The sequence below is a fragment of the Panthera uncia genome, assembly GCF_023721935.1.
Source record: "Panthera uncia isolate 11264 chromosome C1 unlocalized genomic scaffold, Puncia_PCG_1.0 HiC_scaffold_4, whole genome shotgun sequence".
Classification (NCBI taxonomy): domain Eukaryota; kingdom Metazoa; phylum Chordata; class Mammalia; order Carnivora; family Felidae; genus Panthera; species Panthera uncia.
The window spans coordinates 59,556,635-59,582,938 of NW_026057585.1; the positions used below are offsets into that span (position 1 = coordinate 59,556,635).

General features: G+C 46.9%; 1 protein-coding gene across 1 annotated transcript in view; it reads right to left on the reverse strand.

Annotated features, from left to right (window-relative positions):
- Window positions 1-11,465: 11,465 nt before the first annotated feature.
- C8A (complement C8 alpha chain) overlaps window positions 11,466-26,304 on the reverse strand; it is a 68,998-nt gene continuing 54,159 nt past the window's right edge. The window contains exons 8-11 of the mRNA XM_049617086.1: window positions 21,505-21,636; window positions 20,314-20,471; window positions 15,746-15,968; window positions 11,466-12,014 (exon numbers count right to left, since the gene is read on the reverse strand). Of these exons, the coding sequence (XP_049473043.1) occupies window positions 11,863-12,014; window positions 15,746-15,968; window positions 20,314-20,471; window positions 21,505-21,636 (665 nt within the window). The 3' untranslated portion in view covers window positions 11,466-11,862. The remainder of the gene's footprint in view (window positions 12,015-15,745; window positions 15,969-20,313; window positions 20,472-21,504; window positions 21,637-26,304) is intronic.

The following is a 26,304-nucleotide window of genomic DNA, read 5'->3' on the forward strand; positions in this document are numbered from 1 at the left end:
CTGCACACTGCGAGAGCTCTGAGCCCTTAGGAACTCAGGCCAGGTTACCTCATACCAGCTCCCAGCTGGGGCCATCCCAAGGGTAGAGGGCCGTGCCACTCAGAGCGTTTGAAATAAAGATGTTATTTGCAAAACGCACGTTGATTTGAACAAATAGCTCAACGTCAACTACACGTTGCTTAAGGGCTTAAGAATCTCGGTACCCTCCCTTTGCTCGTCTGTATAATTTTATCCCAGTCACGTGTATTATCAGCCAGAAACTGTGTTAGCAGTTGTTCACACTGAAGTCCCACAGTGTGAGGGGCACATAGTAGGTACCCAATGATGAATCAGTGACTAGCTATTAAGTTTTTCCTCCCTTGAGGACTGCATGGTCTTATTCAGTGACAATATCAGTGAATATGTATCGAATGATTACTGTGCCAGCCTCGGTGCTCAGTGTGTTAATTCATTCCATCCTCATGACAGCCCTATGAGGTAGATGCCGTGTTAGCCCTATTCAGCAGCTGCAGAACTGAAGCTTAGAACAGTTAAGTGGCTTGTCCGGGGTTGCACAGTTAGGAAGTGGCAAAGCTGGGCTACAAACCCGGGCACTTGGGCTCCAGAGGTTTAGACTCTTAACTGTAATGCTCCCTTCCTCTCCATACATGGGCATTTCTTGACGATGAATTTTTTTCCGAAATTAAATGTAGGAGAAAGTGGGATGTGTGTGTGTGTGCGCACGTGTGCGTGCCTGTGTTATTGAGTCTCCACCCCCTGCATCCCGCGGAGAGTGGATCCTGGTTCCTCAGCTCCCTTTGATGCTGAGCAAAGGAGAGGCAAGGCTGTGCATGTCAGAAGCAGAGTTCCGGGGCGGAGCTGAATTGCTGTGACATGAGCAGGTGCCTAGAGAAGGCCCTGAGCTGGAGAAAAGAGCAAGGGAAATTGATAACTGAATGAGAGACAGACAGAGGAATGCAGGTAGGAGGTGGGGAGAGGGGGAGAGAGGGAAGGGAGGAAGAAAGGAAGGAAGGGAGGGAGGGAGGAAGGGAGGAAGGGGAGAGATATTGTGGTGGCTGGAAGAAAGAACACAGAGACACATGAAGAAGTTCAAGTTAATGGCTCTGGGGCAGTGTGCAGTGTGAACCTTCCCCGACCTCTGTATGTTTCACTTTGCTCACTCATGATTTTGTGCAAATCCCATCTGGAGCCTGGGGGGGAAGTTGCGTGAGGGCAGTCAATTGATCTTTAGGTTACTAAAAACCAGAATATTTGTACTGTTTAGATTGAGTCAAGTGATCATTTAGGCTCTATCGCTCTCATTCATTCCATCATATTAAAACATCCCTTTGTATTTTGTTTACTCTTGGATGCTCCCTGTCTTTGCAGAACTTCCTGTGAATTTGTTGAGATCACATTGGGGCGGGGGGGGGCGGTGGGCGGAAGGGCCGGAAGGGCCGGAAATGGTTGAAGGTGAATTGGTTAATCCAACTCATTTTCTTTTTTTTTTAATTTTTTTTTCAACGTTTTTTATTTATTTTTGGGACAGAGAGAGACAGAGCATGAACGGGGGAGGGTCAGAGAGAGAGGGAGACACAGAATCGGAAACAGGTTCCAGGCTCCGAGCCATCAGCCCAGAGCCTGACGCGGGGCTCGAACTCACGGACCGCGAGATCGTGACCTGGCTGAAGTCGGACGCTTAACCGACTGCGCCACCCAGGCGCCCCAATCCAACTCATTTTCAATCAGTTTGTTTCCGGCCACGTCATCTGCTTTGAGTTTGCCTCTGGGCTAGGCGTTGGGGCCTAAGACCTTCACACATTCATGACACCAAAGCATGGGTCAGCACCAACCACCAGTCGGGCCTGACCAGCTATCTGGAACTGAGTCAATGGAACAAACACAGGAAGGAGCCGATTCTTGGAAGGGGGTTGTTGTAGCAAGCGTGGTGATCCTGCCTTGCCCTCTCGCATCCCTGTGTCCCTGCAATGGAGCTGACAGCTCTGGGCCCTTGTTTGGCTTGATATTATTGCTTTACCGTCTGCTGTTATTTCAACAGGCTAATCCAATAATGTTTTATCTCTTTCATTATACCGAAGCTGTATAATTTTCTTGAGTTATAATCTATCTTCTTTTAAGATTCCCCAGAGACGGGAAAGAGTGGTTCTGTCTTTGGTTGATGGGAAACTCCCAGGAAGCCCACACTAGCACATTGAAGCCAGCACCGCCAAATTAAATTCTGAATCTCAATCACAGCCACCGCTTCTAATGGGAAATTTAAGTTGATTATGGAGATGACAGCCCAGGTTCACGTTTATTGCATTTAGCAGAAATTGTTTATCCTATTAAATATGGTCTTGAAGGAGAAACAATTGAATTTCGGAGCACCGGTGAATACCCAGGTGACGCCTAGGTACCGCTAAACTGTGTAATAATTATATTCTTATTCGTGGGCTGAACTTCCCCTCGTGACTCTTCTTGCAAACAAATGCATTTCGGAGGAGGCTGAAACATAATGTAAGAATTAAACAAAATAAATGCAAACTGTGCTTTTGGCAAACCTTGGCTGCCGTAGCCAACACGGACATACCTGTGAAGGAGGCACGAGATCCGTGGGGCCCAGTCCGGGCAGGGTAGTTTGGCAGTGGTCCTGGAAGCTGGAACACAGCACAGTATACCTGGGTGTGGGAGAGTTTTGCATTCGAGAAAGTAAATCTCTGAAACGCTGGGAGCTTCACCGAGCGCTAGATGTTGGGGCTGGTGGGGGCGGGGGAGGGGTGGCTCTCGGGCTCTGCTTCCTCTCTGTGTGACCTTGGGCTAATAACATAACTTCTGTGGGAATAATAATGATGATAATTATCTTAACAATAGTGATAATAATAATAGCTGCCAATTATAGAGAGCTGCTCAGTTTATGAAGTCTTTTAACCTACATTATCTCAGTTAATCTTTATCTGGGTTTGATGGGGTAGATATTAATATAATCATCAGGTGACAGGTAGAGAAAGCTTCAGAGGGAAACAGGATCCTTACCACGAATGGGCTGCCTGTGGAAATCAAGGTGGGTGGCTGAGGCTGGGAGAAAGAGCATCTCCTGGCACAGAATCCAGAGGAGAATGCCATCTTTGTTTTAAAGAAGAGAACTTTGGGCTGTTCCCAGGCACTTACTCGAAAAGCTCTCAGGAAAGAGTGAGCCTGCAGGAGAAAGCCCTTGGGACACCAGCCAGGACTCCCTGGGGACATTCTGATTAGCATCTTGAGGGGGAAAGATTTTGTTTTACGGACTGAAGATGTCCTTAATGACACCACGTCTACTTGCCAGCATGTCTAGGCTTTAAGGACATTGTGTTATAATTTACTCATTTACCGTCTCCTGTTCTTCCTCAAATATAATGTCCATGAAGGAGGGATGGTGCCTACTGCTCTTTTGTATCTCAAGAACCCAGTGCAGTGCCTGGCACAGCAGGCAAAAATAAATCATTATCGCATGAATTAATTAAGCAACGAAAAGGAATGGGAGTGGGCCAGAACCTTCCTCGGCCAGTGAGAAACTTTCATGAATGAGTGGCACGTAATGGTAGCCTCATGAAAGTTGGTACAGGGCATCCCTGGGATAACCCACATGGGAGTGGCTGGGGGAGGCACGTTCAGCCAGCTTTGTGGGCAGCGCTGCAAAAAAGATCGAAATGAAAGAGGCAGAGAAATAGTCAATGTCGGATGGGGGCTGCTGGGACTCAGGTAGGGGTATTGGTGACACCCACTCGCGACCACCAGAGATATCCGGGAAACCTTTACAGAGGAAGGGAGTGGGAAAGTCTGTAACCCTTGGTGGGGGTAAACCTGAGAAGCACATTTCCAGGTGGCTGTCCAAGCCAAGGCTCCAAGGGGTTAAAGGCCCGCGCCCTGTATGTGGCAGAGGCAGAAAATGAACAAAGAGTAACCAAAAAGAAAATACATTATCTTCTAGCATTCTGCCTCTACCTCATTTTTTTTCATCTATGGATTCGTTTGAAACCTAGAGTGCCCACCTAAAGCCAGCAGCACATTGGGGCCCCCCGGGTGGTTCAGTAGGTTAAGTGTCCTTCTCTTGATCTAGGCTCAGGTCATGATCTCATGGTTTGTGGGATTGAGTCCCATGTCGGACTCTGTGCTGACAGCACAGAGCCTGCTTGGGATTCTCTCTCATTCTCTCTGCCCCTCCTCTCTCTCTCTCTCTCTCTCTCCTCTCTCTCTCCTCTCTCTCTCTTTCTCTCTCTCTTAAGAATAAATAAACTTAAAAGAAAAACAGTAACACATTGGCCTAGTATACCATACGTCTTTGAGATTCCCTGTTCAGCGAATGCTGTCGTGAAGTCAGATTTTTCTGTCTAGTGTTTTCCTCTTTGAGTCATCTTTCCATATTGAGGTGTTTGGAAATTCAGGGTTCACTGAGATACCCAGGGAAAGTCCCAACCTCGTAGGCGGAGATGGAAACACAGATGAAGAGAAGCCGAGTAGTGTAGTTGTTAGAAGTGTGCACTCTGGTGCCATACTGCCTGCATTTGTGACATTGTCTGGCTCTGTGGCTTATTAGCTGTGTGGCTTTGTGCAAGGCTTTGTGCAGTGCCTTCATTTCCTCATCTGTAAGATGGGGATGGTCACAGTAGCAAACCTTCTGGAGTTTGGGGAGCATATGTGAACGCCCGGACAAAGTCAGCACTCCTTAGTTAGCTGTATCGTTGACATTGTTATTTCTGGGGATTCTCAAAACATCAACAAGAACAGTGGTTGGTTTGTTTGATTTTTAAAAGTAATTTAAGACTGTTTTAAAAATATTTTAGTGCTGGGGCGCCTGGGTGGCTCAGGCGGTTAAGCCTCCAACTTCGGCTCAGGTCACGATCTCGCGGTTTGTGAGTTCGAGCCCCGCGTCGGGCTCTGTGCTGACAGCTCGGAGCCTGGAGCCTGCTTCGGATTCTGTGTCTCCCTCCCTCTCTGCCCCTCTCCTGCTCATGCTCTGTCACTTTCCGTTTCAAAAAAAAAAAAAATCAAACGTTAAAAAAAATAAAAAAAAAATATTTTAGTGCTAAACCTACCATAAGCATGAGAACAAAAAAGACATAAAATAGCTTAGCTCCTAGGAGATGTCTTCATAAAGGACATGGAAGGCTTTTATAGCCCAAGCTCTGGGTTATTAAGGGGAAATGTAACAGCATAATAACTAATATTTGCAGAGGGCATTACCAGCTACAAAGAACTTTCACATACCTAATCCAGTTTAATCCTCTCAATGTCTGCAAGAGGAGGATATATTATCTGCCTGACAGGTGGTGAGAAGGAGCCTCGGAGAGACTGAGCAATTTGCCTAAGACCACACAGCTCGAAAGTGGCCAAACCGCCCCAGTCCCAGGGCTGTGTCCGCGTCTCCCGAGGCAGCGGAAGCAACAGCAGTGGCATCACATAGCAGGTGCCTGCCTGCCTGCCTGCCTGTCCGCTTGCATAGAAGAGGCAGAGAAAGGCCCGTGGTCTGGCATCCTTGCAGTGGAGAAGCAGCCCTGAATTCCAAAGGGCTTCTGGGCGGGACACCTTGGTGGCTCCCTTGGTGAAGCCTCTGACTCTTGCTTTCGGCTCGGGTCACGATCTCACAGTTCATGACTTCAAGCCGCGCGTCGTCTGCGCTAACAGTGTGGAGCCTGCTTGAGAATCTCCCTCTCCCTCTCTCTCTCTCTGCCTCTCTCCTGCTTTCTCTCTCTGTCTCTCTTTCAAACAGTAAACAAACGCAAAACAAATTTCAAAAGAAAACAAAGGGCTTGCAGGCAGACAGACAGAGATGTAGGACCCAATGCCATCACTTCCCAGCTGAGTGATCCCGATCAAGTCACTTACCTCTCTGTGCCTCAGTGTCCTCATCAGAGTCTCGGGCCAGTCGTCTTGATGGCACAGTGTGAGGATTGAACGGCATGACATATGCAGAGGGGTTGCCGCCATCCCAAGTGCCTGGCACATGCTGGCTACTCAACTGCCTTTCCAATCTTGGGTGCAGAATGAACCAGCACTGCCTTCCATCTGCCTCTTCTCCCCCTGCCTAGCATCTGTCTCTTTGGGGGCATATCAACCGCATTTTACAGAAAGAAAAAGGAGAAGGAATAGGGATTGCATTTGCAGGGGGAAATTCTGGGAGGATTGTCAGAGGGAGTCGAGTGGCTGGTCTGACATTCACCTCCGGGCAGGAGACCACTCTAGAGCCCAGGCACTGCCATTATCACTGGCTGCACCCACCCGTTATCTCACGTCTCCACCTTGCAACCCCAAGTGTTCCTTCATCCATCACTGGCCATTGTCTGGTACCCACGCCCCCTTCCCCCCACCACCTCCTGCCTGATGGACCTCCTTGTTAATAAGCCGGTGTGTTCGTATCCTGAAAACTATCTGATTCTGGTCCCTTTTATCCCAAACACCATCCATCCATCAACTGCTTGCTCTCTATGCTTGGTTAGGAAAATGGGAATGGGGGAGGGAGACAAATAATAGATAAAACTTCTTAGCTGCTATCTCTAAAGAAATAGAATGGATAAATAGATCCATCAGGCATGTATCATGCCACTGGACAGCAAAGTCCATTTGTTAAAAACTGGTTAGGCGAGAGGATTTATCTCACACTTTAAGCTGCTAATACAGAAGGGAAACATGTTTTCCTTTATCTCTCCCAGGGGAGGGAGAAACCCCAAGGCCACTAATGCAGAATTTTTAACTCGATTTGATGGGCTTTCCTTCACTAAAATGGAAAAGGTGGTCTCTCTTTCTGAAGTTTACCCAGCCTCGTGGGATGGTGTGGGCTCTCCCTTGATGCTCCAGGAAGCTTGCAGGATCCGGAAGTCCTGTGAAATGTCTTCTACAGGGTTCTCTCTCACAAATTCCTGACACGACAGCACAGAGGGACCAGAGAGAGAACAGCATCCAACAAGCTTTTACTAGGAAGCTCCTATGTGTCCAGCACTAAGCTAGCCAGGTACAAGGGCTCCAAAGGTAAACATGAGTTTCCACCTGCCCTGCAACAAGTCACTAGTGTGGGGAGACAGACGAGTAAGCTACAGTTATGGCCTGCAGAAAATGCTGGAATATAGAGCCATATGAAGGAGTAGCACCCAATGAAGTGTGGGCTAGTGGAAGAGGTCAGGGTTGAACCTAACCTCCACCCTGAGAGTACTGGCAAAGAACCAGGAGAAGAGGGAGCTGGCGGGCAGGGGGCTTCTGGGTAGTGTGTGCAAAGGCCTGGAAATGACAAAAAGCCTGGTCTGTTTGAGGAACTAAACTGGACATCATTCATTCAACAAATATTTGTTGACCCCCTATTAAGGCCAAATACTATTCTAGGCACTGGGGGTCTAGCCATAAAAAGGTTTGCATCGTAATGGAAGGAGGCATACCAAGAAAAATAGAAGACTAAATGAATCTATTTAGTAGTAGTACTAAGTGCCATAAAATAAGAATAATAAATGAGGGTAAATGGCCCTTGGGGAGGAAATACTTCAGGAGAGACTTCAGTGAAACAAGGGCATGAGTCTTGGATGAGCTGATTTAGGGGATGAGCATTTTGGGCAGAGGGGATAGCAGATGCAAAGGTCCTGGGGCATGAGAGAGCTTGACATGTGTGAGGAACCACAAACAGGCTTTCATGGCTAGAGCAACATGATTGAGGGAAGGAGTGACTAGAAGGAAATGAAGTCAGAGAGCCAACAGTTAGACATATAGGGCTTTGTACATCCTGTTAGGGGCAATAGATTTTATTGACTGTTTATTTTTGAGAGAGAGAGAAAGAGAGAGAGCAAGTAGGGTAGGGGCAGAGAGACAGGGAGACAAAGAGTCCAAAGCAGGCTCCAGGCTCCCAGCTGTCAGCACAGAGCCTGATGCAGGGCTCAAACCCACAAACTGCTAGATCATGACGTGAGCCCAAGTCATGACGTGAGCCCAAGTTCAATCCAGTTAACCAACTGAGCCACCCAGGTGCCCTGGGTCAATAGATTTTTAGTACAAGTGCTTCATAGAATCTGAAAAAGGAGTCGAAGATGGAGTGGTACATTGGCATCAGATAATAGAGAACCTTGTGAATCCAGTTAAAAACGCTTGAGCTTTACAACAACGGCTGTGCGGTGTTGAACCACCAAGAACACTGGAAATGAGCTGAAAAGTGGCCATCTGTAGAAATTTCCCCAGGACCAAGCACCAGCTGCCTTCAGGAAAGGCTCAGTGAGCAAACCAAAGGTCTGATCTCAGCCATCCCCAGCCTAAGAAGGACCAGCACTCAAACCAAGGAGCTGAGCAGTAATCACCACCCCCACCAACCCACCTCGTGGGTTCCCATCCCTGTAGCTTTGTTGCATGCTATTTCCTCTGTGCTATTCTGCCCCTTCTTGACCTTTCTGTCCTTGTCTAATCCACACTCACTTCCTAGGTCCCACTGGCCATCCTCTCCTCCTCTGGGCTGTCCTCTCTGCCTCCCCCCGCCAGCTGGGCTAGCCCCCACAGCCCTCTGGATATCCTGCTGGCATCGGACCTATTGCCATTGCCGGCCTCCTGCACCAGACCAGCATTCTTGCAGGGCTGGGACCACATCTGATTCATTTCCGTGTCTCCAGCACCTGGCTCAGGGCCTGGCACAAGAGCTCACCATGGTGCTTTGCCCATTTCCCAAGTGCAGGGGTAGCAGCCCTGAATGTCTTTATGGAAGAGAGGCATCCTTCCGCTAATGCACATCACATCCCCTTTTTACCATGGCTCCCGACAGCTTCCTTCTGCCATCTCTCATTTCTGCAGCGTGGTTTTTGAAGCCTACCCTTTCTCTCTGTCCATTATCTTCACCCTAAAGGCATATAGTTCAGAAGAGATTCATTGAGTCAACTCTTTAGATCTTCCTCTATCTCAAAGAAGGAAAAAAGCCCCTCCTTATTGCTTTTCATTCTGTCATTAATTTACTTTCCAAAGACACCTTGTCAGGCTGAAGATTATATCTTTAAGCCGTGTTTTTACATCCACTACCTATAAAGCCTTAGATTATAGGTCTCCTGAAAGGACCTGAGGTAGAATACGTTTGATAAGCTTTATGCCCTTTGCTTGGCAAGAGTCAGGCATTCTTGAAGGGGGAAAGGCACTGATCTGGGGGAGGGTCGCTGCTTCTGAAACCGCCCCTGCCTTTGAATTGTGATTTCTGAAACTGCTGGGGATGCGTCATCCTCCGAGGAGCAAGGCAGAGGCTGGCCGTGGTTCTCTGGCTCTGGTGACCGAAGACAGCATTGCTCAGTTGGTGGTTTTGGCTCACACCAGCCAAAATGATCCAGGCAGGTGATCCAGGCAGGTGCTCAATCCCTGTGTTGTCATCTCCCGCCTAGATGCCTACATTTGCCCCTTAAGGAGCTTCTTTGCCTCTCCCCATGCCCCCTGCACCATCCTACAAGTCCTTGCCTTGTCTTACCAGTCCCTGGTAGACAGCATAGAGCAAAGGTGGGGGGCGTGGGCTTGATGTAGCACATTCAAACCTTGGCTGACCATGAGGCTCAGCCTTGCCAAGACTCAGTTTCCTTAGCAGTGAAATGGGACTCCTAAAACATATCTGAAGAGGTCCTGGATAAGGCTGAATGAGATAACAGAGATAAACCGTATATTGGCTGTCCTTTTATTATATGCCTATTCCCATGAACATGTGATGAATCCTTGAAGATCAAGGATTCTCAGCCTTGACTACTTTCTTCTTTCTTTTTTTAATTGAAGTGGACTTGATAACAGCTTAAAAACTACTGATGTCTGGCTCATGCCTCCAGACATTTGGATTTAATGGGTCTGGGGGTGCAGCCTCTGGACAGCAAGGTTTTTAAAACTCCCCAACTGAAAACTACAGCTTTCAGACCAACTTTGAATGTCCTCTTGTAAATTGCCCCCTCGGCCTCTGTCAGGTGCTAGCAGGTAAGCACCGCTGCCTGGTAAGTAATGAATAGAAACTAATTACTAATGTAAGTCAACTTTGAAAGAAAAAACAAATTCATGACAGGATGAGGAGCAGTAAAGGAGTTGTCTTCTTTTAGATGGAAGATCTCATGACTTTAGAAATGAAACTGCTAAACTATAAATTTTAATGAACACTGGTAACAATAGTAATAATAAGGGTGTTGCTAATATTTCCATATATGACAGGCGCTGGGCTGGGGTTTTTAAAATTTTTTTAATGTTTATTTATTTTTGAGAGAGAGAGAGAGAGCATGAGCAGGAGAGGGGCAGAGAGGGAAGGAGACACAGAATCTGAAACGGTCCAGGCTCCGAGCTGTCAGCATGGAGCCCAACGCGGGGCTTGAACTCACGAACCATGAGATCGTGACCTGAGCCGAAGCTGGATGTTTAACTGACAGAGCCACCCTGGCACTGTGCTGTTTCATATGACATATTTATCTTCACTTTCTCCCCCATTCTCCATTCCCAACTCATGTGCACACACCCCCAAGGTTCTTTCTCACCTTCAAACTGTATTACATGCTGAGCTTCTATCCTAAAGGCCTCTTCCTTCTTTGCCTCATTCAGAAATCCTTCAAGGTCTGGGTCAAGCCCCATCCCATATGTAAAATACACACCAGGGAACATAAACCTCTGTCCCACCTGGCCTCCTTTGGCCCTTCCTTTGGCATTAACTCAACAATTAATTCTCTGTATTCCTAAAATCCCTTCTAAGTGTTTCACGTATATATGTCTTATTATTACCCTAAAAAGATCGAGGATTCTGAAAAGATAGCACTAGGATATATCAATCAACAGGTGTTTTTTGTCCCTACTGGAAGTGCAGATTCCACTGCCAAAGAGCTACCCACCTCTAGGAGAAACTTAGAGGCAAAGAGAAAAGTCCGTGCAACACAACACTTTCTCTATTTGAGACATGACTAGAGTATGATGGGGATACTGAGGCAGGTCGGTGTGATTGGCTCTCCTGCAGGTGGTCAGGGAAGGTACACTGATCAGCATTTGTTGGCTCTATCCAGTCTGGGGAGCTCACCCATAGGAACCACATTTTTGAACTGACTCTTGAGTTCAGTCCCTCCCCTCATCCTTGTTAGGTCTCCCCCAATTCAAGGAACAGCGTTGGCCTCTGGAGATACATTGCTGATCCAAACAAACCTAATCCCTGCCCTCACAATTAGCATCTCAGGGGAGACAGATCATAAATAGTCACAGGAGATATGGCAGCCAGTACACAGTTATTAATTGTGAAAAACACCATGAAGGAAAAGGATAGAGTGCCCTGAGAAGATAACTGGGGGAAACGTGTTATTTGTGGTAAGAACCTGAACAGAAGAGATTAATTGAGGGAATGAAAGAAAATAATGTTGAACCCGGATCAAGGAAAATTGACGGAACCCAAGTCAGTCTTCATTTTTTTTTCTCATTATTTCAGTGTATCTGCTGCTTCTACCAACTAGTAATGGTTCTGTGAATGAACAAATACTGTGATCAAAGAACTGAGACCATTCTCATCATACTTTGTTTTATTGGCCATTGATCTGCTTGCCTCCTACTTCTAACATCCTATAAGTCCCTCTAAGGCATGAATTGAAATCTCTCTGTCCCCCCCCCCCCCCCCCCTGCTCTCTCTCTCTCTCTCTCTCTCTCTCTCTCTCTCTCTCAGATGATCTGAAGTGCTGTGAGCAGGACTGAGGCCCTAGTTGACATTCAGTGCCCAGTTGTTGAATGACTGCATCTTGTGGGTAATAGGACAGTTAGTTGTAGACGGCACAGGCTGGTCCTACTCCTGGAAGTTGGCGGGACAAAGAAAAAGTCCACGCTGATTTGCATTTCCCCTCAGCTGAAAGAAGTCTTTTTCCAGTGGTCAATGCAGGGGGTGCCATCCGCTGCATCTGTGCCCAGAGGCCTTCAGCAAGCCTGGGTCTGCACTTTCCACCCTGGACATGAGTTGCCTCCATTCTGGGGTGCAGGGTTATTGCACTCTCTCCTCCTTTCCTGGGTGCCAGCTCTGCAAGCAGACCAGGAGCTCCAGCAGCTCCAGCGACCATCCGCCTTGACTCCTGCACAGATAATTTCCCAGGGGAGGAGGAGGTTAGCATACAAGAAGCAGCTCGGATTATAAGGAGGGAGGCCCATCCCGTTGCCCAAGAGTGGTCTGCAATCTCTCCTTGGGGAAATGCCTGGCGTAGCCAACCAAGACCTCTGTGCTCACCGCCTTGCACTTAATTTGAAACTCTGGATGGAGCGAGAGCCTCTTCTGAGAGCCCATCTCATGAAATTGGAATCCACAGTTGCATGGAAGATAGATAGCAGAGTGAAGCAGGAAGACACGTTCCTCTGGAAGAATGACACGGAGCCACTGGAGGGTGTGAAGAGCAGGGAGCACAGCCCGGCCAAGGATTCACAGACAAGGGCCAGCCTGACAGCCCTCTGGAGGGGCCCGAGGGCTTCTGACTGAGGGTCTGCAAATCAGAGCCCCTCAGACTCTGATGCTGGGGCCACGGTGGGTGACAGGGTCTGCACAGAGCATCAGAACACAGGCACTGATCAAGGGTTGCCTCTGGAAGTCCAGCTCATGCAAAATCCCCTGGCCTGGGGCTGCTGCCTCCTACTGGCTCCAGGTCTTTGGGCAGACCCTCTCTCAGCCTGAGTTTTCACCTCTGTAAATGAAAACGATGGACTAATCCACTGGAGTTTTTCCGTCATTTTTTTCATTCCTGTGTTTTTTTTCCCCTTAAATGAAATCTTATGTGAGCCCCAATATGGCCACCAGATTAAAGTAGAGCTGTTTTATTTGAAGCTGGGGTGTCTATCTGGCTTGCCCTGCTCCCCTGGGGCAGCCCCTAAGACTCCAAGTTTCCTCAGATCCCAGTGTGAATATCATTGGCTTAGATTATCTCCAGGCCCCTTCCAGCTCTGTAATTATACTCCCCGGTAGGACAGCCACAGCAGGCTTCTCTGTCCCTATTTTTCCCACCTCTGTGACTTGGTCTCCACAGGCAAAGGTTTGCTGGGAAAATACTTAGGGACCAATGTCAGTGGGTTCCCATGGGGGCTGACTTCCCACTCTTAGATTTCCTTACCAAATTAGTCTTTGTCAGGCTGAACGTTCAGTCTGATGTCCCCAAGGCTACCTGATGTCCACACTGTGCTTGTGACAAGGTCAGTGGGGTACCTGTGAACTGCCTGCAATTGACTGAATGTAATATTGTAGGTTAAATGGGCTCTGAGGAGGAGGGTCCATCCTCTGGGTCCTGCCACCACCCCCAGATCATTGGCATCATGCCCCCTTTCTCCGGTGCCCATTGTCTATACATATGACTCAGCATGGCCACAACTGAGCCTGGCATTGGACCATTGAAGAGGCACATCTAGGTAATCCACACTCCCTATCTCTACCTCTGTAATATTGGACAGGGATGCAAGGGATCCAAATGAGTCATTCATTTGGGGGCCCATGCTGTAATTGTGATTACCCAGGCAGGACTCACGTTTGGCCCTTTAAGCCAGGTCAGGCTGATAACCATGAACTGGGACACACCTTCCCTCCCCACTCTCCAAGATAATAGTCAATATAATCATCTCAGACTCTCTGCCCTCATTTCTGAAACATCTTGACTCTTAGTATATAGATCAGTAGAATGTAACAGTTAAGAGCTTGTGTCCTAGGGTGGGTCCAAACCCCTAGATCCAAATCCTGGTTCTGAAACTCCCCAGCTGGGTGACTTTGAGCAAAGTATGTTACCTTCCTCCTACCCCAATTCCTCATCTGTAAATTGGGGCTAATAATGGTACTTCTAACATTCTTTGGGGGGAAGAGATGAATTCATGCCCATGACGTGTTGAGATAGTGTCTGGCAAAGAATAAGGGTTAGTTACTCTTCCTGTTCACTGACCTTTGGTCCCCCTGGAAAAGCTGCCTAGCCAATGGGGCAAATGAGGGTTGAAACCCAGACCACACTCTGCTTGAAAAGTCAAGAATTCCTTGGGCCCTGGAGCTTGTCCGTATCAGCCCTAAGAAGTTTCTCTCTTTCTCCCAATTTACCCACCTATAGGGCAGTGCCTTTTTTCAGTTTACAGAAGGAAACTGTGCCTGTCTTTGCCCTGGTAACCAGTCTACTTGTTTTCTATTCCCTGCATCCTCCTTCATAAAGACCCTGGAATTCACTCACCATATTGCCTCACCCCTGTCACAATTCCTCCTGCAGGATACAAAGAAGCTTGCTGCTCCCTTCAGCAGTAGAAGAGGGATTTAGAGAAGATACCAAACCAAGATAGATCCTCTGCCAGTGGAGTGATCTCCTCCTCTTATTTATAATCATAGAGCCTGCCTCATGTTAGCTAGTTTAACATCAACACAACCTGTGATGAAGGTACTGCTCTTATCCCTCGTTTTATGGGGAATTCTCACATGAAAATTGGCAACATTGGCCTTCAAAAGCCTCTCTGCCACCAGAGCTCTGCCGTCCTGCTTCCCCTTGAGAACTACTCCACCAATGAGGTGATTATAACCCACCATCAGCTCATTTTTACAACCAGGCTCCTACCCCACCTACCATGGGCATCAACGGTTTGGGTTAAGAGTAGTGCTACCATAGATGTACCCATCCAGACTTTCTTTTTTTCTCCTTTTCTTCACATCATCTTCACTGCAGTTGCCACCTGAGGTTGATTTATACATTGATTTGGTAGCCCATGTGTTTTGGCCATCATTCCATGTGTAATATAAGTAGTTTTGTATGTGCAGAAAATTGAAAGCGTGGGGATTTGAGCATGTATAGAGATTCTTGAAGCTCAAAGAAAACTCAAGCAAGAAAGATAAACCCCAGAAAAAAGAAATGGCTAACCAGTGTCCCACAGTAAGTTAGTGAAGTAGTTGGGGCTCATATCCAGGTCTTCAGACTTCTTATCTTTAAGGATATGGATTTCTCATCCTTGTTTCAGAGCCTTCTTCCCTGGTACCAGTGAGTTCATGCTGTGCGACTATACACTTAAATCTTACCTGCCACAACCCTTTTGTTTGTAGTCATAGCTCCTTGCACTGTAATGACAGTGAGTAAACTCTTGTAGTTGACCCCCAAAGATGTGCTCAAGTCCAAACACCCATTACCTTGTAAGCACGACCTTATTTGCAGGTAGGGTCTTGGCAGATTAAGTCAAGTTAAAATGAGATCCCAATGGATTAGGGTGGGTCCTAATCCAATGACTAGTTTTCTTAGAAGAAAAGAAAACGAATGTAGAGTAGAGAACACCACGTGAAGACACGCAGAGATTGGAATGACACATCCACAAGCCAAGGAATGCCAGGGATTGCCAGCAACCGTCAGAGGCTAGGAGAAAGGCATAGAACAGATCACCTTCAGAGCCTCCAGAAGAAACCAACCTGGCCAATACACCTGAATTCTGGACTTCTAACTTCCAGAAGTGTGGGACAACAAATTTCTGTTGCTTTAAGCCCCCCAGCTTGTGGTAACATGTTGTGGCAACCCTAAGAAACTGATATATCCCTCCTGAAATGAATTGTCCTGTCCATGTACACCTTGGCAAAACAAAACAAAATAAACAAACGAAAATAGTTCTCATCTGAGAGAGGGTCTTGATAGCTGGGAGAAAGCGTAAGAAGCATTGAAGGGGGAAGGAGGAGTCGCCCATAAAGCTCAGAGTGCTGTAGCCAGAGTAGTGGGCAAGAGGACACACAAAGGGGGGTGCTGGGAACGCCAACAGTCCTTTCTGCACTGGCGCCTCTGAGCTAGGTCAGGCTTGAATCTGAGTGAGGGTACGTGGGTCTTACCCTTCTGCTCCATTTGCTCACAGGCAAGGCCCTGGCGACCCAGTGGGCACTGGCACTCACAGCTGGTTCCCTTGAGGATGGGCTCCCCATTGTTGAAGCAGGGTCCACAGCGGCAGGCATTGAATTCCATCAGGTACTGGTCCAAGGCCCGGCGCAGGTTCTGGCGCTTGGCCTCCAGGGGCCCCAGGTTTGTATGTCGCAGCACCTCGTGGATGGGCTGCATCTATGGGTTCAAAAAAAATAGAGAGCCCTTCCCTGGGCTTCCAGCTTCCCAGAGCCCACAAACTGGCCATCAGGCCTTCCCAGGCCTGCTCCATGCGAGGCACAGACCTAGAACTCTAGAACTCACTGCATTGGACCCTCACAGCCACTCTGCAAAGCAGGTGCTAAACTCCAGAGACCCTGAGTGTTCGAGGGACTAGCTCAGGATCCCCCAATTAAGTGCAAGAGCCATTCTGAACATGGGCCTCCTTAACTCTGAAACCTGTGCCCCCACCCCCGCCCCAGTCCCAGAAGAAGAAGAGAACTCAGCAGCTATCTGCGCCAACTCATCTGCCCCCTCCGGCACCTTTAAAGGAAGCAGGAAGAGTGTAAAGTATTATGTGTGTTTAGCGTGTGCTTTGTTTTGTTTTGGTTTTGTTTTGGTTTTGGTTTTTAATCCGTAACCTCCAAAGCAGGAATTATTAAAGTCCTTGATAGGTAGTTGGCAGTGCAGAATACTTCTCACACTGGTGTGAGTGTGATGGTTGTATGTGGGGGGTGGGGGGTAGGGGTCCTTTGCCTCTGGGGCCACCTATTCCAGGAATGACTACAGGCCAGGGTTTCTCAACCTCAGCACTACTGCATTTCCAGCTGGATAATTCTTTGTTGGCAGCGGAGGGCTGTCCTGTGGGTTGTAGGATGTTCCGAAGTGTCTCTGGCCTCTACCCATTAGATGCCGGTCATAACTTTAGGTTGTGAAAATCAAAACTGTCTGCTGACATCACCAAATATCCCCTGGGGGGCAAAATCGACCCCTGGCTGGGAAGTAGTGGATGGAGATGAGAGCCCTGAATCTGGAGACAGAAAATCTGTCTTCGGATCTTGGCTCCACTGGTTCTAGGCTATGTGATCTGTCAGGTGACACGGGGAGCCTGCCTTCTTTGCCTCTACAATGAGAACAGTACTCTTGCCTTCCAGGTTTACTGTGACGATGAAAGCTGGTAGACTGGAAAAGCCTGTCACGGAGTAAAAGTTCAATAAATGCTGCTCACACCCTAGTTATGCGGCCTAGAACTCTTTTCTGTCCATCTCTAGGCCTGAGCCCCATTATCTATGAAATGGGAATAATAACCTTCTTCCTAGAATTCTTATGAAGATCTAAAGAAATAATGAGAGATGCCATCATGAAAGGGAAGAACAATATAAAATAAAGCACCGTTTTTATTAGTTAGATGGGATGATAGGGGGATAAAAGCTGAAATTTTTCAAATTGCATGTACCTATGGTGGTCGTCAGCATGCTTTTAAGGCTATATATTTTAACACACAATCAAAAAGTGAGAGCTCCTTTACAGATCTCTCATTTTATAGGACAGTAACCTGAGGCCCTGAGAGAGGAGCGATTTGCCAAGGTCGCAGGGCAATTCAGAGGTAGGGACTGAGCCACACTGGGGCAATCTCCCTCCTCCAGAATCAAAAGTCAGTGGAGGGTACTCACAGTGGCCTCGAATGGGTTCCTGGAAATGTGTACAGAGAGATCTGTGACAAACAGACCTTGGCTTGTGGTCACAGGCCGCAGCTGAGGTCACCAGGCTGGTCATGTCAGGACTGGCTGGGCGGCCAGCCAAGGGCAGGCAACCACTTACTGGAAGTTCAGAAAGTTTGGCCCCATTGTTAGGAAGTGCGTGCAGAATGGGCCGCCCTGTGGCCCTAGTTAAAGATGACTCTTAATTTCAGGGAAGGTTAGGACCATTGGGCAACTTCCCTGTGACCTTCCAGCAGGGCTCAGCACTCAGCCCCCCATCTCTCACTTCTCAATCCCAGACCCTTCAGGGAGAGGAAAGGGACTCCTTGGGAAGGGCAGGTGGGGACTGAAAGAAGGGAAGAGGGGTAGATAAAAAGAATCTTCAAGCTTGGAAAGATATTGGCCATGATCTTCTTCCCATTTTATAGGTAAAACAGATTCCGAAAAGGCAAGTGGTGTGATATTAGCAACATGATGTAACATAACACATAATAATATATAACATAGCATCATAACATAACATAATTCCCGTATTCACTCAGTCTCAGTACCTGCCATAAATAATCACTGCTAAGCTACCATGGGGATATGCAAATAAGACACTCTCTCCTCTCTGAGCATCAGGTTCCAAATAATCCCTTGGCTAACCTCCTTATCTGTAGTCTGTCTATCTGTCTCTCTCTCTCTTCCCAGCCCTTCAGTTCATCCTTCATGTATCTGTAAGCATCCTCTTTTTAAAATACAGCTCAGGGCACCGGGGTGGCTTAGTCAGTTAAGCATCCAACTTCCGCTCAAGCCATGATCTTGTGGTTCTTGAGTTCAGGCCCCACATCAGGCTCTGTGCTAACAGCTCAGAGCCTGGAGCCTGCTTTGGATTCTGTGTCTCCCTCTCTCTCTGCCGCTCCCCCACTCATGCTCTCTCTCTTTCTTTCAAAAATAAACACACAATGAAAACATAAGTAAAATATATAAAATATAGCTTTAGCGCTGTCACCTCCCTGCTCCACAACCTACCAGCTCCTTAATGCATCAGATCCAAACTTCTCAGGGCCAAAATGTGTTGTGAAGAGATTGTGAATGTTAGAGTCTGTGGGACAGAGCTCAAGTTGGTCTCTGCCATTTACCAGCTATGAGATTTGGCCAGCTTACTTAGCTTCCATCAGCTTGTTTCTTCAACTGTCATTCACTAAATACCCACTACTCTCTCCCTAACCTTGTGATGTAATGTTATTATCTCCATGTTATAGACCAGGAAACTAGGGCTCAGAAAATGAAGTAACTTGTCTAAGGCTATCCACTGAAAAGGTGGCTGAGCCATGATCCAACTTATATCTTTCTCATCCCAAACCTAGGCTCTCTTTCCCCCAAGATGGTATTCGGTCTTCTCCAAATCATTAACATCAGACTTCCCCTTGGGAGCTTTGTTCAAGGCAAACACAAAGTTCACCTCTTGTCCGTGAAAGTTTATATATTGCTCCTGATATCAATTTTACACTTTTTGACCAAATGACTAATAGCTTGATGATAGCAATTTTCAGACCCTATGTGAATTACAGGTGCGTGAAAATGGTCCCTTACTTATTGGAGAAGAAATGAGATCAGGGTTAATCCGTCTGACCTCTTTCTTCATAGAGAGCAGGGTGTTATAATAGACTTTTAGGTTCAACTGTTGGTATATATTTTAAGAAGAGAAATGTATCCATACCCGGGATTTTAAATATATGTAGAAAATGGACAAGAGTCAAGAGAAAATGGGCGAGAAAGTAATCATAAAAACCCAAAATACAACCCTTTTCTTAATGGACTATCCTTGCGTATGAATAGAAATAGTTTGACAACTGGTAGACCAATCCATTTCCTTTGCAATTTGAATACAATTTTACTGCCTTTCCGAAGTCAATGATTTAAGGCAGGGTTTCTCAACTTCAGCGCCGTTGATGTTTGAAGTCAGATATTTCTTTCTTATGGGGGCTGTCTGTGCATTGTGAGGTGTTTAGCAGCATCCATGGTCCCTACGCACTAGATGCCAGTGGCACCTTCTAGCTGTGACCACTGAAACTGTCTCCAGACACTGCCAAATTTCCCTTGGGGAGCAAAGTCGCCCCCCCTTGGTTGAGAACCATGGCTTTAAGGAAGGTGCTAGGGCAGAGGGATGTGAGAAACTGGTCATGAAGTCCAAAGGTCTGAGATCAAGTATTGCTACATATGAGCTTTGTGACTATAAACGGATCACTAGTTCCTTGGAGCCTCAGTTTCCTAATCTTTTAAATAGTGAGACTCGCTTCTGGACCAGAGGTTCATTGTGATAAGGGGATGAGATCACTTGGACCAAGGGCAGCAAATACAGCTTGGTACCCCAGCTTGTTCTTGTATGGCCTTTGAGCTGAGAATGGCTATTACATATGTAAAAGTTTGTAAAAAAGAAGGAGAAGAATTTGTATGAGAGATTGTCTGTGGCCCACACAGCCTAAAACATTTACTATCAGCTCCTTCCCAGAAAGAATTTGCCAACCCTTGACTGAACGAATGTGACTTTAAAGTCTTTTCTGTATAAATGAAAGTTCTTATTTTTAATGTGGCCTAATTCTGAAGAAATTCTGGGACCACTAGTGTAAAACTAGGCTCTGCCCAGATGTTAAGCTTCTGCTCCCGGAGGTCGTGTGGCCTGGGTTTAAAGTCACAGGCTCCCTGTAGTCAGGCGGCAGGAAGGCCACCAGATCAGTGTGCCGTTACATTTAATCTTGTTCTTTGATGGGCTCATAATAAGAAATATGAAATGATCTGGTCTGCTTCACTTTCATTCCTCATGGACGTAGAGTTTCTTCAAGTGCGAAAAGACTTACCTCAAAATCAATAACAACAGGATTATACTTTAATGACCTCCCCCAGGAACGATACGTAATGGTGCTCCCGTTTTGAGTCAAGCCACCGCCCCAGCCAGAATTGCCACCTCGCACTCGAGAAATGATGTCTTCCACAGCCATGGCCAGCCTGTCTTTGTCTGCCAGCAAGAAGATAAGTACATTAGTTCAGTTTCCAAAAAGCCAAAGGACTGGTTGGCAAGCTCCACTGATGAGATTTGGGACAGTTTATGTGCTCCCCTTACAGCTGTCTCCCGTTCTTCCACCTTGCTCAGTGAACTGGCAGGACAACCAGAAGGGAAGGACCAAGACCTAGAACTAGACCCATCCTCTGAATTAGAGCAGACACTGGGAGGACAGCCCAGACCAGACCCACATGGCGGAGGGACAGGATGGGGAAATGGATGAGGATTCATTCGTGCACGCATTTATTCGTTCATATGCCACATGTGTACTCAGTGCCTGCTACCTGCCAAGTAGGTTCAATTAAGTATCATAGGTGCTGTGACAAAGGTCTCTATGGGGTATAGAAGGGGCATAGAGAAAAAGGCAGTTAGATCTACAGCGGGGAGGGAGGATTGTCAGGACAAAAGGTGAGTTGTCTAGAAAAGTGAATGACCAGGTAAATGGAGAGAGGAGGGAAGGGCATTGCGGAGAAGAAAGTATTTGACTTAATGCCCGAGGCATGAATAGCCAACACAGTGGGAGTAACCTGAACCCCAGTACATTTGATGAATGAATGAATGAATGAATGAACACTCACTGACTTATTCAGGAAATGCCAAAAATATCCGTATACAAGTTTCTCTAATAATTGTTCTTTGAGCTTGGTAACTATATTGTCCTCTCTCGGCAGACTATGACCCAGTGGGCTTTTATCTCAACAGTCAACTGTCCAGGTCCTGTCTGTACATTCCCTTCATCCCAGTTCTTACTTAGATCTTTGTCTAGTGCTCGAAATCTAGAAGTCACATATTTCTAAGGTGATCTCAGTACATGGTTAATTCAAAATAGAGCCACAACCGGTTATTGGTTTGGGGTATTTAGCAGCTATACAGCATGACCATTGACTGAAATGGAACCAGTTGAAGGGGAAAATAGTGTCTGTGCCCTGAGTGTGTGTCCAAGGAAAAGTCTAGCTTCTCTTTTAGGGACCCATTACTAAATACTTACTAGTATTGCCACCTCCAGTTTTTTCACAACGTTCTGCTGATAAACGTCCTTCAGTTTTTATGCTGTCTGTGTAATCATAGTCAATGCCCACAAAGCCTCCGAAGCATTTCTTGATATCTGTGCTGGTAATGCCTGTAACAGGGAGACAGAGAGATACAAAATGCTGAGATCCTTAAAGACTGTGAATACGTAACAACCAGCTCACAGCAGGAAAAGCTAGCTTTGGTTTTGGAGTCTCAGAGAGCTAAGGTGAAATCCCAATCCTCTAACCCAATCTTCTGTGTGGTTCAAACCCAAATAATTCTGGTAATGAGAAGGAATATGTATTGCACATACTAGCTGCTCAAAAGTGCTAGTTCCCTTTCCTTTGCACATTTTCCACTGAGCTCCTCAAGGCAGGGATTCTGTCTCATCCATCTCCATAAATGCCTGTGCCTCACACAGTACCTGGCCCGTGATCGGCACCATTTTCGTGCTGCCATCTTGCACTCGTTGCTCCTTCCTCTCTCTTTCACCATCTTTCCAAAGTCTACTCAAGCTCCAGTTCAAATGTCATGTACTCCATGAAGCATATTTGGATCAGAATACTTCCCTCCTTCTTCAGAACTACCAGTGTGTTTGTTTGGGCATGAATGATCATATTCGCACAATTCTTTTTGCCCAGGTCTTCCTCCTACCCTGGAGAGGCCAGACTGCCTTTAGAAGATGGATAGATCTCCACGGGAAGTCGGGCCTGCCTTCTGACCCCACGAGAACTGTGAGTCCCATATTAGCTGTCTCCATATTTGTTTACATCTGAGGACCCACGGAGGAATCTGAGTCTTCTAGATGAGGCACATAATTCTCAAAGCACTAAAGTCATTTTGTCCCAAGCCCTCCATCTGTAAATGAATAGAGCTGAGTTTCCAATCCTTGGTCGGGCTGGCAAGGTAAGGCTAGAAAAGTCAACTAGAGCAAGATACCGGCCATCGCTACAGAGTCCAGCTTTATCTGTGGCTAGAGGTCAAGGATTTGTGCCTTATTCACCACTCTCTTGTCGGCATAGCGGCACAGTGTCTGTTGTGGACGAGGCGCTCAGTAACTACTTTCAGAATAAGTGGTTGATGGGTGAAAAAGGTGAGTAAATAAATAAATATATGCCATGAGTCCTTTGGTATGGGCTTCTGACGGAAAGAATCTCAAAAGTCAGGAATCCTGAATTTAAATCTCAGTCACTTAGAAGAGTGGATAAGGAAATTATGGCGTATGTATAATATGTGTGTATGACTATTACATACATCTGATTATCATATGTGGTATATATGATATTCAGCCATAAAAAAGAAAGAGATCTCGTCATTTGCAACAACATGGATGAGCCTGGAGAACATTATGCTACATGAAGTAGGCCAGGCACAAAAGGAGAAAAACTGCATGATGTCGCTTATATGTGGACTGTAAAACAACCAAATAAATATATACAGAAGCAGAGGTAGAAAGGTAGTTGCTGGAGGTGCAGAGGTGGGGTGGCGGTGGGGGGGACGCTGATCAAAGAGAACAAAGTTGCAGTCCTGTAGGATGAGTAAGTATAGAGATCTAATTGCAGCCTGATGACTATAGTTAATCATACGTATGAAATACTGAAAAATTGGAAAGTGTGGATTTCAGGTGCTCTCATCCCATACACACAGGAAAAGGTAACTCTGTGAGGAGAAGATATGTTAATTAGCTTCAGTGTATGGGGTGCCTGGGTGGCTCAGTCAGTTAAGCGTCCGACTTCAGCTCAGGTCATGATCTCACATTCCGTGAGTTCGAGCCCCGCATCAGGCTCTGTGCTGACAGCTCAGAGCCTGGAGCCTGCTTCGGATTCTGCATGTCTTTCTCTCTCTGCCCCTCCCCCGCTCATGCTCTGTCTCTCTGTCTCAAAAATAAATAAAAACATTAGTTTCACTGTAGTAATAATTTCACTCCATATATCAAATCGTCATGTTGTATGCCTTAAATATGTACAAATTTTTTTTGTTTAAGTAAAATGAAACCAATCCCAGTCATAGGCACCCTGTGTGCATTGAGAAAAGGCCGGTGATGGCACTGGGCCTCACTTTCCCGTTTACAGAGAAAGCGGCTGGATTTGCCCATCTCCGGGCCCGCCTGAGCCACAGCCCCCTGCCTGTGGGCACGTGTTTCTGAATCACGGCTGAGCTCCTGGTGCCTGGGAGGCTGGACGCTGTGAGCACCAGCACTCAGCACCAAGCACAGGGCTTCCTCGGCCACTTCTATTCAAGCACTTTTAATTGTTGATGCATTACTAATTGAGGAAGATTTAGCATATTTAATTGTTTTGATTAAAAAATGCTTCCCCAGTGATCAACAAAAGCGGGGGAAAGGAATTCACAGGCAGAAGCCAGAGTGATTACAAGTGGGGGATGGTGGAGGGGTGTGGGCTTACAGTGCCAGGGCAAGCCGATGGGGCGGAGTGGGGGAGGCTGGAGGCTGTCTGCAGAGCCCTTTTGCTCATGCACGGTCTGCCACAGCCTGCCATGTGCAACAGGGGAAAGAGAAATCCAGTTCGATTTAAGCGGCACCGCCTCACTGCAAAGATTTGCCTTCCGGGGACACCGATGTAGGGTACCAGCCAGCAAGGGAAGGTCTGTGACTTAAGGATCATACGACGTGAGAGCTGAAAGCATCCTTGGACACCTAGCCACATTCTCTTTTCTGGTTGAGACGCCCTTGGTTCATACAGGTTAATTATCTTGCCTGAGGTCATACAGCTAAGAAATGGTGGAGCTGAGGGGCGCCTGGGTGGCTCAGTCGGTTGAGCGTCCGACTTCAGCTCAGGTCGTGATCTCGCGGTCCGTGAGTTTGAGCCCCGCGTCGGGCTCTGTGCTGACAGCTCAGAGCCTGGAGCCTGCTTCGGATTCTGTGTCTCCCTATCTCTCTCTGACCCTCCCCCATTCATGCTCTGTCTCTCTCTGTCTCAAAAATAAATGAACATTAAAAAAAAATGAAATGGTGGAGCTGAGATTCAAACTCAAGTCTGGCTCGCTTAGAAGCCGGTGGTATTTTCACTAATTCCAATTATCGCATCAGACTAAAGAATTCTGCTGTTACAGAGAAAAATTTAGTAAACACCAACTGCGTACCATCCCCGGCACATCGTGTGTTGGGCAGTGTAGGCACTGTGAGCTAAAGGAATAGGAGTATGATACAAATCTGAATAAGTAAGCCTTTGTCCTTGAGAAGCTAGCAGGTTTGGGACAATATACCAAACAAAAACGAAGGTGTCTCCTGAGAGTTGCGTGTTCCAGAACACGAGGGCTGGGAATGGAGTGCCTCATCAGCAACTGTAGGAGCTGCTCAATCAGAGCTATCTACAGAACACCCATGGGAAACCACGCCCAGTAAGCTGGGAGGTGGGGGGCAGAGGAGGTCAAATGCAGGGCCAAGATCCAGGACTTAAAACCACTCGAAAGCCGTATTGGGAACTGAGACACAGGGCCAGAGGTGTCTTGCTTCCGTCAAGCAAAGAACAGAGGAGGGAGAGGGGAGAAAGAGCAGAAAAAGGCCTGGAATCGTGCGGCACTTGCCCAGATGGGTGTGGGCACGGGTGGCCTGACAACGCAGCTGGCTCTTGAACAACATGGGGCTTGGGGGTGCTGACCCCTCACACAGTTGAAAAGCCAAGGGTAACTTTGACTCCCCCAAAACTTAACTACTGATAGCTTACTGTGGATGGGAGGCCTTACTGTTAACATAAATAGTCAATAAACACATATTTTGTGTGTTGTCCATATTATAGAGTACATTCTTACAATAAAGTAAGCTAGAGAAAAGAAACTGTCGTGAAGAAAATCATAAGGAAGAGAAAATACATTTACAGTCCTGGACTCTATTTACTGAAAAAAAATCCACCTAGAAGTGGACCCACACAGTTCAAATCCATGTTGTTCAATGGCCAACAGTATTTATGGAACCAAACAATGATCTGCCATGGCTTCACCCCATCCCATCAGGCTGGACTCCCTAGATATCCACTTTGGACCATACTGGCATTTGTTACGGTTTTTGAACTTCAGGGACCCCTGGAGTTGATGTTTCCCAAACTGGACTACATAGTGAGATGGTTTGGAGTGCTTATTTAAAATACAGATTCCTGGGGCGCCTGGGTGGCTCAGTCGGTTAAGCGTCCGACTTCAGCTCAGGTCACGGTCTCACGGTCCATGAGTTCGAGCCTCGAGTCGGGCTCTGGGCTGATGGCTCAGAGCCTGGAGCCTGCTTCCGATTCTGTGTCTCCCTCTCTCTCTCTGCCCCTCCCTCTTTCAGGCTCTGTCTCTCTCTGTCTCAAAAATAAATAAACGTTAAAAAAAATAATTTAAAAAAATAAATAAAAAATAAAATACAGATTCAGGCATCCCATCTGTATCAATTCTAATTCTGTATTTCTGAGTAATTAGCATTCTGTCTTTGAAAAAATAACCCAGATGATTCCTATTCAGTGCATCTGGGAACTGATGTTGAGTACCACGGTTTTACAGAGAACTCTGGTGGCCTGTCACAGAGCGCTGGCCTGTGCCCTGTCTCAGTCAATGCCTTTGTCAACGCCGTGGATATGGACTTGGCAGCCAGGCTCATCATATGTACCCAGAAGAAGTAACTATGAAAAGCCAAGGATCATTCAGATAAAGAATCAGGATTCAAAAAGCCCTCGGAAGGTTTGGAAGGATAGACAGACCAAGCGTAGTGAAATGAGACTCAGTTGAGAAAGCTGGGAAGAAAATACCATGCACGAGCACAACAGGGAATGGGAACAGCTTAGGA